The sequence below is a fragment of the Pogona vitticeps genome, chromosome 5 (genome assembly GCF_051106095.1).
Source record: "Pogona vitticeps strain Pit_001003342236 chromosome 5, PviZW2.1, whole genome shotgun sequence".
In the NCBI taxonomy this organism is placed as follows: domain Eukaryota; kingdom Metazoa; phylum Chordata; class Lepidosauria; order Squamata; family Agamidae; genus Pogona; species Pogona vitticeps.
In genome coordinates this window covers 70,839,378-70,854,633 of record NC_135787.1, presented here as the reverse complement: position 1 = coordinate 70,854,633, position 15,256 = coordinate 70,839,378, and the positions used below count along the sequence as shown (strand labels likewise).

General features: G+C 37.6%; 1 protein-coding gene across 8 annotated transcripts in view; it reads left to right on the top strand.

Moving 5' to 3' along the window:
• Positions 1-15,256, top strand: part of CLOCK (clock circadian regulator) — a 69,348-nt gene that overhangs the window by 42,933 nt on the left and 11,159 nt on the right. For all 8 annotated transcript variants that reach the window (XM_020792484.3, XM_078394677.1, XM_020792483.3 and 5 more), the window contains 10 exons: positions 764-882; positions 2,945-3,027; positions 3,238-3,344; positions 5,071-5,218; positions 5,702-5,777; positions 7,694-7,835; positions 8,081-8,181; positions 12,085-12,174; positions 13,827-13,985; positions 14,937-15,143. In XM_020792484.3, the coding sequence (XP_020648143.3) occupies positions 764-882; positions 2,945-3,027; positions 3,238-3,344; positions 5,071-5,218; positions 5,702-5,777; positions 7,694-7,835; positions 8,081-8,181; positions 12,085-12,174; positions 13,827-13,985; positions 14,937-15,143 (1,232 nt within the window). The remainder of the gene's footprint in view (positions 1-763; positions 883-2,944; positions 3,028-3,237; positions 3,345-5,070; positions 5,219-5,701; positions 5,778-7,693; positions 7,836-8,080; positions 8,182-12,084; positions 12,175-13,826; positions 13,986-14,936; positions 15,144-15,256) is intronic.

Genomic DNA, 15,256 nt, shown 5'->3' with positions numbered 1-15,256 from the left:
GTTAAACGTATACCCTAAATATTAATTTTTTTGTGTGAGTGGATAGAATGTTGAGAGTGTTCTGTTTCTGGAAGATAGCTATATGGAATGTATGTGATGTTGAACTGAACAGATAGATGGCAACATATAAACGTGTGCTTACATAAAATGTAATTTTATAAACTGTAAACTTGTATAAACCTTAAACTTGTATAGTTACAATTGTATAAATTATAATTTCACAGCTATACATATTAATTAGTTTATCATGCTGCTGTTAGGTTCCCATTGTTAGAAGAAGCTTGGTTTTATATTTCTTCTTAATTGCGTTTTTATATGGTGGTGGAATCCTGTTGGTATAACTGTCTCTAGAAGAGGGAGTGACTTCTGGAAATTGAATTTTTTTACCTCTGTCACATTGCTTTTCTGACTTCTGCATAATCCCTTTCACCATGTGGAAGCTGTGGGAGCCACAGGACTGGAGGAAGACATTTTTACTGAGCATCTGATCCTGCTGGTGATGTCATCAGGTGGCACTGATTTTAGGTAAAGACTGCCTTCCTCTGTCCTGCAGTTCCCAGTTTCCATGTGATAGAAAAGATTGTATAGGAGTAAAAAAAGCTGCAAGGCAGAAGTAGAATTAACAAAAAATCACCCACTGTCATCACCCTTCTACAAGCATAACCTATGCAACAGGATTGCATCCCTTGGATTGTTAATAAAATATGTGGTTATAGGTCATCCTTGGAAACTAGTAATTTTCCTTCCTGTTTCTCATCCTTAGTGCCTAACTCTGCACATAATGGTTATGAAGAAACCATACAGAGGTCTCATAGACCATCTTATGAAGACAGAGTTTGCTTTGTAGCTACAGTTAGGTTAGCTACACCTCAGTTTATTAAGGTATGTTAGATTTATCTCTTTCAAATCTGTCTTTTATTTTGTTTTTAACATAATGTAAGCTTATTTAATAAATGGTAATGTAAGTAACACTATTCCAGTGGGAAGGTGCTCTGTTCCAGGATAGATTTCTTTTATAAACTATTACCTAGACTGTGTGTTTTGTGATCAAAAACATTCACTTTCAGCCTCTGTCACTGTTTCATTAGTGTGATATTATAGATACAGCCTAGCCCATATCTCCAACAGATGTTTAGATGGTTGGCACTTAAAATAATCACCTGTTTTCAGGAGTAGGGAGAATCAATCTGAGGGCTCTGCCCTCTCATGCTTGATGTTCAGTGTCTTCTGTGTAAAAGAGAAACTAAACATGTTTTGTGACATTTCATGTGCAAAGTTAAATTCGCTGAAGTTTAATTTTAAAGGATTTCCTATTTTAAAACATTAAGACATTTAAAACGCTGTTGAAAATAGTAAATAAAGTCCTTCCCTGCCAACTACTCCATCTCCAGGTGTGGAGAGGAAGACAGTATACTGAGAGTGCCTGTTTCTCTGTTGTACTTTGTGTGGGATTCATATGTTGATAATTTTTGAAGTGGTAGCCATGTTAGTCTGTGCAAGCATATCAACAAGAAACACCAAACAAAAGGGAAAGAAGGAATCCAAAGATGTTGTGGCACCTTAAAGACTAAGTGCTATATTTTAATGTGAGCGTTCGTGGAACAGGTCCACTTCTTCAGACATGATTGAAAATAGAGATAGAGGTATTTATATATGAATATCCCCACACAGACAGTCCACTCACCGATCTGACGTGGATGGAGCGATTCTACCAATGGCTCCACAGCGTGCAATCCACTCGCCACTCTTCGACCCTTCAGCAAGGCTTGTCCTCCTGCCAGGAGTGGCGAGCAGATCGCACCCTGTGGAGCCATTGGTAGAATCGCATCTGTGTCAGATCGGTGAGTGTACCATCCAGCCCCATGGGGCGGTACCCTCGTTAATGCTACCTGTGCGAGGATATTTGTATACAAATATGAATATCCCCATCTCTAATTGAAAATAAAGAGACTATATGGCAAAACCTTCATACTGGGCTTTAATATAAAGAGGTAATTGTGGTAGACCCACGTTGCATTTCACACCAAGCAGTGATTTAAGACCCGTATTTGATCATTCAGTTCTTTTCTCTTAAAGCTTTGTTCTGTTAACAGCAACTGATTAGAGGCTAAAGGAAACAACAACAGAAGGAACATGTGGTAATCAGTTATTTATTTATTTATGTATTTAACTTATATGCCGCCCACTCTACCCAAAGGTCTCTGGGCAGCTTACAACAATTACAATTCAATTAAAATACAATAAAAGATAAAATGATTGAAATACAATTAAAATTGCCATCAGGACCTACAGTTGATGTTATTTCAATTAAAAGCCTTCACTGGCCTTATCTTTGAAGCTGTTTCTGTAATGGTGGCTGTGGGTAGTTGGGGAAGAAAATGATAGCAGATAACAACATAAATATTGTAGTATTTCACATTTGGGAATGGCTTATGAACCCTTCGCTAATATTTGATCCATTGAGATAGGTATTATTCATATGTATACAGTATATTTTATCTTGGCTGTTTCCACTCTGAATTCTTGTTCTTTATTTTACTTTCTTTTTCTTTTTCCTTACTTCAACTTTCGTTTCTGAAAGTTCCAATCTGGAGAAGAAAAGAATCCAGAGGGAAACATCTGAGATAAAATAAAAATCTTTAAGGGGCCACAATGTTTCCCTCATCTTTTTCTTCTTCTTCTTCTTTTTGCATTTGTTTTGTTTTGTGTATATTGTTGATATGCTGATGAGTTTGCAAATCCCATGCTGATAAAACAGGTGTAGAGCATGTTGATCTACAGTGGCGAGTTATTCGTCTTTAAAGCAGCAATGAAACAGTAAAATAAGAAATTGTTTGCATGTAACATTCATGTTAATTTAATTGTTTGGAATCTGGATTTCAGAAGGAGTTTTAAATTAGAGTAGAGCAGTTCTGAGAGACTTACATTTTTTTAATTTTTTTAGGAAATGAGCACTGTTGAAGAACCCAATGAAGAGTTCACCTCTAGACATAGCTTAGAATGGAAGTTCCTTTTCTTGGATCACAGGTGCCATTTCTTACAATGTAGTACTAAATGGTAGCATTCAGTTACGGTTAGTGGCAACTAATTGACATTGGCTGATTATAGGAAGAAATTAATTTTTCTTTTTCTATTGAATACATTGTATGTCATTATGTGCACAAATATAAGAATTATTATGACATTTTTCCCTCCTCTTCTGAGGCATAGACTAACAACTCTTGTGTCATTATCCAGGGCACCACCAATAATAGGTTATTTACCCTTTGAAGTATTGGGGACATCAGGATATGATTATTATCATGTAGATGACCTAGAAAATCTGGCAAAATGTCATGAACACTGTAAGTAAATGTGATATTAAGTTATATAAACCCAAACTATATCTTGAGCATTAGATGGTAAACCTTTCTGATGATGTAGCATCTGGCCTGTTTGAAGTAAGAACAGCTCCTGTGCTACATGGCAAACTATTGTGACAGTTGAAATTAAAAGCATTTTGTGAAATATCACAATAGTCTTTGTTCAAGGAAAAAAACCTCACTTGTCATGATTAAGTCTTCAGACTCACCTGGGGAATAATTGTGGTCACTGCTGCTTATGTCCATGTGTCTGGTTCATTTGCAAAAGATGGCAGATAATTTTTGCAAGCCATCTTGAGCATCATCTCATCAAAAGTAGTACTGTAACTAAGTGGCCAAAAGCTTGCCACTCTAATAAATCTAACTGGTGAATTGTTGCAAATTAAGAAGTTAGCATAGGCATTTGTTGCTGTTCTGCACCAGGTCTTGCAACTTGGTGCACAATAGCAAATGCTTCAACGAGGTACCTTATAGCAGTGGTCTCCAAACTTTTGAGTGTGAGGGCCACATCTTATATTTTCCACATATATGAGGGCTGAAGGAATGTGTGTGTGGTTGCCTGCCTGCCAGCTTGCACCTCTCCACCCCCTGCACAAGCCAGATAAAACGGCAAGGTGGGCCGGATGTGGCCCATGCGCCATAGTTTGGAGACCCCTGCCTTATAGCATTGGTTCACCAATGAGATCTACACTTAATGAGTTCTACTGGCATAAAAGCTCAATAGGACTTTGTCCAATATAAATAGCAGGTACTTACACACTATCTTTACACCTGCTTTTTATATTTTTATACTGTTCTAGTCAGTCAGTTCCTGTTCTAGTCATAGGTTTTTTTTCCAGATTTCTCTGACAGCTATCATCATATTATTCTGAATTTTCTTTGTAATTCTTCTGTCTCATGTCAAATGTTAGAAAGTCAGATTTCCTGGAAATGATGCAAATGTAGTGCATTCTTGGCAAGCATGAATTGCCGTAGTGTTTCCAAATGACATGTCATTATCAAATAGGTAATCCTGTTGCCATGTGCTGCTTTGATGTTCCTTCACTGTTATACTTCCTGACAGGTCTCATTTTATTAGTGTATTAATTTTTAATTGGACTTCTAATTCATGCAAAAATACATTTTTGCCTTCAATGTTTTGTAAAATTAAAGTATTATGAAATACTGAACTATTATTTCATATTATTATTTCATATTATTATGAAATTGTGCTTAAATTAAAATGCTTTAGCATAAATATTTTGCTCATCTTTTACTTAGTATTGAAATGATTTAAAACCTATGTAATCACTTATAGCAAAATTTAAATATAAAAAGCATTTTACTGGAAATTAAATAATAGTTTTTAACATAACGTGCTCATAACTGTCCCTTTCTGAGCCACATGTCTGTGTTATAGCCACTGGTTTGGATGAAGCAAAGTAAAATTTACACACACAATAACTTGTGTACCCTTAAAATGTGGAAATATAATTGGAATTCTGCATTACGTCAACAGACAAGAACGATGGCTTGGTAACATTAAAAGTGTCAGAAGTAATTTTTGGGATCTTGGCTATTGTCTTCTGATACAATAAGCACCAGAGTGTTTCTAATAATAATAGAAGGACACTTTGTATGAGTTGAAATCGGTACTTTTATTTAAATCTGTATCTTAGAGTTTTTAAGCAGATGTTTTGAAGTAACATTTTGTTGTTTAATACTGTAGTAATGCAGTACGGAAAAGGGAAGTCCTGCTATTATAGATTCCTCACAAAGGGGCAACAGTGGATTTGGTTGCAGACTCATTACTATATCACTTACCATCAGTGGAATTCTAGACCAGAGTTCATCGTATGTACACACACAGTAGTAAGGTAAGAGAATTCTGCATGATTTTTCAATTTCAGTAGTTTGCAACAAATTTTACAACTATGCTTCTGATAGTTTTGTAAAGTATTAGGAGGATAGCCAAGGAACGACTGAAGTCTTCTGAGCAAGTTAAAACTAAGGGCTCAGAAGATTAAAATATGTACTTCTATTAATAGAAGCAGCTCCATTAGTGCAATTGGAAAGTTACCTGTCAGAAATCCTAAAAGAAAATATCTGAATATCTCCCCGGGCTCCTGCAATGAATAGACTAGACTCTTAATCCCTCGTCCCTTGCTGTCTCTAATGCACTCTAAATCCCCACTTGTAAAAGTCATGAATGGCTCTGGAGCAAATTTTCAAATGGTGCAGAGGGCTGCAGTGAGGATATGAAGGAAGTCCCAGTACTAACAGGACTGTCCATTTAGAGCTGTTGCAGTTAAAACAATTTGATATGATAATCCATTGGAATGTATGGTTGTTGTCTGTAGTTATGCAGAGGTTCGAGCAGAAAGGCGGCGTGAACTTGGTATTGAAGAGTCTGTGCCAGAGACAGCAGCAGATAAAGTATGTTTTCTTATTTTGGTTCTTTTCCTTGTATCTTAATAGTTACATTACATTTCTAAAACAAATATGGAATTTCAGAATGTGAAATGTTCACACAAAATAAGTGAATGTGAGAGTAGAGTGAGATATTTTTATATGCATATACATAGCAGAACTACAGTACCTAGCTCAAGCTTGCCTGCTTGCTTTCTTATTTGTTTGTTTGTTTAATTTTCATACTGCCCATCTTGCTGAGGGCCACTCTGGGCGGTATACAGCAAACACAACAACATAATTAAAATATTAATTTGACAGACCAGAAATAAAAATTATAAAATATGAATAAACAATACAATCAAAAGCATTAAGACACATTTACAGAAATAAGTATTTTAAATGGTGGACTTGATCAAATTAGGCTAACTAAGCTCAGCTGACTCTGCAGGTATAACGTTTTGGAATGCCTGCCTGAATAAAAGAATTTTTGTGACTTTTTAAAAGTTACTAGTGAAGGGACCAGATGAATTGCAGGGGGAATTCATTCCACAGCTGAGGAGCAGCTGAGAAGGCCCAGTTTTCATCTCCCACCAGGCCTTGCTCAGGGTTAGCATCCTCAGCTGGCCTGCTTGGGATGTTCATGTAGAACGGGCAGATCCAGTTAGGTGTAGACGTTCTGCCAAGTGCTGAGGTCCCAAACCATTTAGGGCTTTGTAAGTTTGAACCAAACCAAACAGAAAAAAGATAAAAATGTGGCACTTTAAAGACTAACTATTACAGTAGGAATCTCAGTTTGTTTTGTTTTGTTTCTTTGGATTTTGCCTGATAATGCTTGCACAGATTAACACAGCTACCTCTTCCTAAGTTAGAACCATCACCTTGAAGCTGGCACAGAGATGGAAAGGTTACCCATGTAAGGCAGCCAGAATTGGGGTGATATGATGATATTTTTTAACTCTGTCCAATAACCTGGCTACCATGTTCTTCACCTGTTGAAGTTTCCGTGACAGCCTCATAAGGCAGCCTCATATAGAGAGTGTTGCAGTAGTCTAATCTTGAGCCTACCCATGTGTGCACCAATGTGATGAGGGACCTAGTTTCGAAGTAGGGATGCTACTCCCACTAGCCTTTCTGTTCCATGGCTTTGGGTGGTGTTCATCTCTCATTACTCAGCAGTTCAAACATTCATATATACTGGTATGCGTCCTTGCTTTCTCTTTTCTCACACTTACCTGGCACAAAGTTTCCCTTGCACCCTTTTAAAAGCAGGGTGGCTCAGTGCATTGCAAAGTTTGGTGCCAACTGAGATTCCTACTGTCACCGTCTTTGTTTCAAATGTGTCTTGGTTCATTTGAGGGTTTTGGTTTGCGGTAACCCTGGCAATCATATGAAATGAAAAGTAGTACCATCTCAAAATAGAAGAGTAGCGAAATGCTACTGCTTATAGAAATAGTTTATACTGAGTGACTCCAAGAGTTGTGGGAGCTGACAACCTGATGGTAATCCAGGAGATTTGATTTGCAGGTTTCACCACTCCATAATTTTGCGATTATGGGAGTTGTAATCTAAAATAGGTAGGACGTGGTGGATTGCTTACATTATCTACCTCTTGATTTCAATTATTTTGCTTCACAAATTCACTATAAAATATTTGCAAATGTAGAATTTTCTGTGGAGCTGAGCCCAAATTGCTTTTGAATCTTTGGAGTCATTTAGAACTTTGATATAGGTTGAAGTTTTCAATTTGTGGGTAAATAGAAAAAAGAAGCACTTGGTTGGGACTATATTCTAGGACTAGGATAGAAAAGGATCACAAACAACATTTCAACATTTTATGATTGCCACTGGAAATTCATTTATTATTGTGATGTGTCATCAAATCATACTCAGTTTTTTAAAACCTTGTGATTAGCTGGCCAAATCATTGTTTATTTTTTCAGAGTCAGGACTCTGGTTCTGACAATCATATAAATACAGTAAGCCTCAAAGAAGCATTGGAGAGATTTGATCATAGCCCAACACCTTCTGCCTCCTCAAGAAGTTCAAGGAAATCTTCCCATACTGCAGTCTCAGATCCTTCATGTGAGTGTTTAGAATGAAAACTAGTTATGCATAAGTTTATTGTCTTTGTTTATGTCTGTTTATGATAATTAAATTTTGAACCCATGTGATTACAAAAGTATAATTAATAAATTTAATTTACTATAAAATAGTTTTTCAAAGATCTAGATTTACTTTGTTAAATTAATTGCTTGGTCCAAGTATATATGTGCACATTCAGAATGTTGGAGATGACGATATGTAAAAGTATCCTTGTTTGGCTTCAGCAACACCAACAAAGATGACAATGGATACTAGCACTCCTCCAAGGCAAAATTTATCCACTCATGAAAAATCTGCACAAAGGAGGGCATCGCTTGGTAATCAGGTAATTTCTAAGAAAATAACTTTTTCATTTCATATCAGTTTAGCTGGTAAGTATTCCTAACAAGTAGATATGTACATAGTTATATACAAGTACAGTGGTGCCTCACTTAACGAGTGCCTTGGTTAACGACGAATCCGCATAGCGACAGATTTTTTGTGATCGCAAAAGCGATCGCATTGCAATGTTTTTAATTGCAATGTTTTAATTTGCGATGTTTTAAAAACAGCTGATTGGCGGTTCCAAAATGGCCACCGGAAAAAAAATGGCCACCCACAGTGTTTTCGCGCCCATTCCTCGCATACCGGGCAGCGAAAATGGCAGCCGTATGGAGGATTTTCGCATAACGGTGAGTTTTAAGCCCATAGGAACGCATTAAACGTGGTTTAATGCGTTCCTATGGGCTTTTTCTTTGCGCATAGCGACGAATCCTGATAGTGACAATTTTTCTGGAACGGATTATCGTCGCTATGCGGAGCACCACTATACTGTTTTTCATTCTAGTCTCTCTGAAACCATACTAATCAGCTTTCCTTCACATGTGCAGAAAATTATAAAACTTTTAAAAGCTGTGTTGATGCAATTTAGTGTGACTCTTCAAACTCTGTAGCATATATCTATACCTGTTCCTTCTGTGTCTCAATTTCCTTTTGTCCCCTACTGAGGCAGTGTTTTTAAAATTCTCGTCCATTTTTTTCTATGCTCTCTAAACAATTTCCTCCCCTTCTCATTTGTGTTCCTGTCCATTACAGTTTACATTATTGTGATATAAAACTTTAGTTTTCGCCTTTTTTTCTGCATCCATCATGACTCCTTCAACGCAATCTGCTCTTTCTGTTCTTGCTTTCTCGAGATCTACACCACTTACAACAATTCCACTTAGTTATGCAAGCAGAAAGTGAGGAGGAATTAAAGAACCTCTGAATGAGGGTGAAAGAGGAGAGTGCAAAAAATGGTCTGAAGCTCTACATCAAAAAACTAAGATCATGGCCACTGGTCCTGCCACCTCCTGGGAAATAGAAGGGGACGATATGGAGGCAGTGACAGATTTTACCTTCTTGGGCTCCATGATCACTGCAGATGGTGACAGCAGCCACGAAATTAAAAGATGCCTGCTTCTTTGGAGGAAAACAATGACAAACCTAGACAGGATCTTAAAAAGCCAAGACATCACCTTGCCGATAAAGGTCCGCATGGTCAAAGCTATGGTTTTTCCATTAGTGATGTATGGAAGTGAGAGCTGGACCATAAAGAAGGCTGACCGCCAAATAATTGATGCTTTTGAATTGTGGTGCTGGAGGAGTCTCTTGAGAGTCTCCTGGACTGCAAAGAGAACAAACCTATCCATTTTGAAGGAAATCAACCTTGAGTGCTCACTGGAAGGACAGATCCTGAAGCTGAGGCTATCTCATGAGAAGAGAAGATCCCTGAAAAAGCCCCTGATGTTGGGAAAGTGTGAAGGCAAGAGGAGAAGGGGACATCAGAGGACGAGATTTTTGGACAGTGTCATTGAAGCTATCAACACGAATTTGACCCAACTCTGGGAGGCAGTGGAAGACAGGATTGGACATGACTTAATGACTAAACAACAACAACAACACATAAGAGATACCACAGATGTCCTAAGGAAGCATCATTCCACACACAATCTTCCTGATAACACCGTCCTAGCTACAGGGGATGTAGAGGCACTCTATACTAACATTCCACACAAAGATGGACTACAAGCTATCACAAACACCATCCAAAACAAGGAGGAAACTCACATAATCACCTCTCTGTTTGTACTCACACAAAACTATTTCATCTTTAACAATAAAACCTATCGCCAGATTAATGAAACTGCAGTGGGGACCCGCATGGCCCCACAATATGCAAACATATTCATGGCAGACCTGGAACAATGCTTTCTTAACTGCTGCACATAAAAGCCATTCCTCTATGTGAGGTACATTGGTGACATTTTTCTAATATGGACCCATGGAAAGGAATCTAGAAAAATTCTAACAGGATTTCAGTAACTTCCACCCAAACATCAACCCCAATCTGGAACAATTATGCAGCAGGTGCATTTTCTAGACACTATGGTTAAACTACAACATGGACATCTTAACACCACACTGTCCTGGAAACCCATCAATTGATATACCTACTTGCAGTCTTCCAGCTTCCATTCTGAACACAGAACAGAATCCATACATCCAAGCCCTAAGAAACAACTGCATTTGCTCTGACCCACAAGACAGGAACTCCAAAGTCAGGGATCTACAAAAGGCACTCCTCGGACTACAGTACCCACCCCATATGATCAAGGAACAAATCGACAAAGCAAGATGCATACCTAGAAGTAACTTACGGCAAGAAAGACCCAGAAGACAAAATGACAGAACACCGCTAGTTGTCACAGTCCACAATTGAGACCACTCACATGCATGTTAAGTGGTCTCCAGCCCATCCTCAACAAGAACACTTCACTCTCCAAAGCCCTTGGTGGGAGACCCTCCAACCTCAAGCAAATGCTAACACACAATATACCACAAAACAACAATACAGATGGGGGACTAAATCCTGACACAGACCCACATGCCAACTGTACCCACACATCTATTCTGGCAACATAGTCACGGGACCTCACAATGCCACACACAATATCACAGGCACCTTCATTTGTTCCTCAGTTTATGTGATCTATGCCATCTTTTGCCCAAAGTGCCCCTCTGCACTCTACATAGGACAGACAGGACAATCTCTACAGAAACGGATCAACAACCACAAATCTGACATCAGAAACAACAATACACAGTAACCTGTCTTCAACTATTTCAGTCTACCCAGACACTCTGGAAGATTTAAAAATCACTAGGTTCGAACAGAATCATTACAAATAAAAAATACAGAGGGAAATAGCTGAGATAAAATTTGTACACATGATGGACACCCATATAAATGGATTGAATATAAGTCTTGGTTTCTTAAGTCATTACCAAATATAATACTTCTGTTATTATTCACTGATGCCACTGTTATTTTCTTCACAACTACCAAGCCCATCTCTCATCACAAGCTTCAAAGACAAAAGCTGTCAATATTTCCTACATTAACATACGTGATTAATCTGCTATCTTCTTTCATGATTATATTTAGTTTCATGTACTCTTTCCCCCACTTTTAATTGAACCCAAATCTTCAAAACAAAAAACAAAACAAAAACAAAACAACAAAACAAAACCCACACCACTTGTCTCTCTTCCCCACCCCCGATCTTTGCTCAGACCTGGTGTCTGTTTTCTGTTTCCTGGAGGAATTTTTACCTTGAAATAAACATAGGCCTAATTACTGCATATAGCTAATGAGTATTTAGAATATTCTGCTTATGAACCTGATATTTCATCCACTAGTATGAGTTCATAGATGACCACTTGGAGAACCACAGTTACAAATAAGTAATCTGTTTTCACATTCCATATCTTTTTTGTACAGTGTAACCTTATAGCCAGTGGCAGAATGTATGCGCCAGCTTATAAAAGGCCAGTTTGTTCCACATAAGCAAGAAAAGGTGGCATATTGGAGCAGGGAGCTATTTCAGACTTCTTCTTTGGCTCTTGCTTTGTCTACCTTTGTACACAGTATCTTGTGTGTAGAATCGTTGGTATGAATATGTATATTCCAGGGCAAAATAAAAAGCAAAAAACTTAGAAGCATCAAATGGTACAAAGTGACCCAAACTGCATGTCAGCATCTTACTGCTTTCTACTTAATGTTACAGGAGGAAAGGAAAATTTCATTTGGGTTTCAGTTTCCCTAAACTGTACCTTGGCACTGAATGTCATGGAGACAAACATTAATTATCTATGATAGAAATTGGCTTTGCTAATTATGTCATGCACGTATGTTTTTAAATCCTAGTCTTTAAATTCACAACCTGTTGGACAACCATTAGCGCAACCAATGATGTCTCAGCCTGCAACTTTACAGATTCAACAAGGCATGACTCAGGTAACAATTAAATCTGAACGAACATTGTGATGCAAGCAACCAAAAACATAAAAATCAGATTAATTGATATAGGACTTAATCTTTGCTTTTGGCCAGGATTCAACATCATTGATTCAGAAAACAGAACTTATATTTTAAAAATTATAATAATGTAGATTGCCTGGTTAAAATGGAATTTATTTATATATATTAGAAATTCCATTCTAACTAGGCAATCAACCCAGGCAGTTTTATATAAATCCTGTAATCCTGTTTAGATGAAAATAGTTATCTGCAGTGTTCTGTCTAATTTTCAGCCCTGCTGGGCAGGGCTCCATCCCTCATAGCCATGACTCTGCTCCCCCCCCCCATGGGGTTCTGTTACAACTAGAATCAAAGGGACTGGAAACTGTTGCTGTGGGTGTGCAGAGGAGAAGGAGGAGCCCTGTGGTGGTGGGGGGATGTGTTTGGCGTCATTCGTGCTCACACAGCCATATATATACCTTAGAGGAAACCTTGGTTATCTGTCATTTATGTTTTGATTCTGTTATTTAAAACACGTATGATTTCTGTATTCTTAGGAGTTTAGAAACCGGATTCTCATCAGGCTTTGTAAATTTTGAATTTTGTCATTATTTTAGCACATGTAAGGAGTATGAGAGTAGTATAAAGATATTATTTGGTCTGTGGAATAAACATTTTCTGAAAAATCTCAAAATACATTGCTGGTGCTGCTTACCTTTCCAGAGTTTACATAAAATAGAAAATCACTAATATTTTAGTGAAATTACATATAGTATATTATTACTTAACCCAGGCTATTTTAAATAACCAGACCTTACTTAAAACTTGGTAAGTCACTGCTAACACATAATTTTGCTAGGGGTCTGGATGTATAACATGACTCAGTAAAGTGGTTTCATTGAAGATTATAAATAGTCCTGATTCAGCTAGTACCTCTGTAGGTATGTCTGGTTACTTCTACACAAATTCACCAAGCCAGCTCTGAATATGGCACTATTCAAGTATGGTAAAATGATATTTTTGGTTTTCATTGAATAGAATGCCAAGATACACTAAAAGAGAGAAAAAATCTCATGCAAATTCTTTTAAACCATCAGATAGATGGGTACTGCAGGTTACTGGCCAAGAGCATCTTAGCATTGAATCCCTAATAACTTCCTTTATTGGAAAAATGTTCCAAATCCACAAGGACATGTTTTTAGCTGCATCTTCATCCCATACATAACAGATAAGGTATTTTTCAGCACAAACCTTACTAGCTCTATTATTTAAACAAGGATTGTTTGGGAGTTCTGTCCTTTCCCTCTGAGTCAACTTGGATTTGTGTAATTGGAAGTTGAAAAGAGAGTCCCTTCTATAATAACCTTGTATCATGTGTTTCCTTTTCTCTTAATTTAGTACATCCAATTTTCTTGCAGTTTATTGTAATATTCTTCTCAAGTAATCAACGTGTTCTATGCTAAAGGCTTTCAAAAGCACAATCCTTGTTAGACACCTCAACTTGTGACTTTAATTTACATATAATTATTTCAGGTTGCAGAAAGTTGATAGCAGAATGTTTATAGCAGTTGATAATTCTTTTTCTGATAGCGTGCTAGTTACTGATTCAGATTTTTTTCCTTGCTTTTTGCTTATATGTTACTTTTCAGCCTATGCTTCAGTTTTCTGCTCAACTGGGAGCTATGCAACATTTAAAGGACCAATTGGAACAAAGAACACGAATGATAGAAGCAAACATTCATCGTCAACAGGAGGAGCTGCGTAAGATTCAGGAACAACTCCAAATGGTCCATGGGCAAGGGCTCCAGGTACAGCTGATCAAATGCTAGCATGGCAAGAGAAATGATTTTTTTAATTCAATGAATAAGTATTAACTTAAAATTTTAATGCTGTAGCATTTACTTTTGTCTTCACTAATAGTGGCCATCATATTTCATTGGCATCCTTTATATTGGTAACTAATATACTTTGTTCTTCTAAAAACTCTATTGTATGTTTTGCCATTAATTAGACAGAAGTTTAAAGCATGCTGCATTTTACAGTACAGTGGTGCCTTGCTTAGCGATGCTAATCCGTGCAGCAAAAATCGCTGCTAAGCGATAACATCACTAAGCGATTTTAAAAAGCCCATAGAAATGCATTAAAACGCGTTTAATGCGTTCCTGTGGGCTTAAAAACTAACCTTATGCGAAAATCCTCCATTGTGGTGGCCATTTTTGGTGCCTCTAAAGCGAGGCAAAACAGCGGGCGGCCATTTTTTCCCAGCAGCCATTTTGGAACTGCCGATCAGCTGGTCGAAAACGGGGGCTTTCTGATTATCGCTTCCCCGCGATCATCGCAAAGCGAATTTTCCCCATAGGAAACATTGCAAAGCGATCACTTTTGCGATCGCAAAAACAGTGTCGCTAAGCGATTTCGCCGTAAAACGGAGCGATTGCTAAGCGAGGCACCACTGTATATGACATTTGCCAGGGAAAAAAAGCAAAATTCTATAAACATTTATTCAGAAAGAGCTGTTATTTGCATTCAGTGAGATTCACTTCCAGATAGATGCGTAAAGTGTGGCAGGCTAAGCATGATATATCGGTTGGTTTAATAAAGCTGTTTCTGACAAGCAGTAAAATTACACAAACGAATAGCACAAATTTTTTTACCCATAACATTAAAGATTTGGTTAACAAAACAAAATGAAATGAATTTGTTTCATTTGAATGCTCCTTAGTATTTTAAGCACTAGCATGTGTTCTGTTCTCTGAAAGATGTTCTTACAGCAGTCTACTCCTGGATTAAACTTTGGATCTGTCCAGCTGACTTCTGGAAACCCTTCAAATATTCAACAGATTACACCACTAAACATGCAAGGTCAGGTTGTTCAAACTAATCAGATCCAAGGTGGCATGAACACTGGGCATATTGGTACTCAGCACATGATACAGCAGCAGCCCCTACAAAATACTACAGCACAGGTATTTATTACTTTCAAGAGAAATCCTGAAGGTGTTATACTGCTATGTGCTTGCTTCATTGGAAAAAAATCCATCTTATTTGTTATAGCTTGTAAACACAATTTTTAATTGGA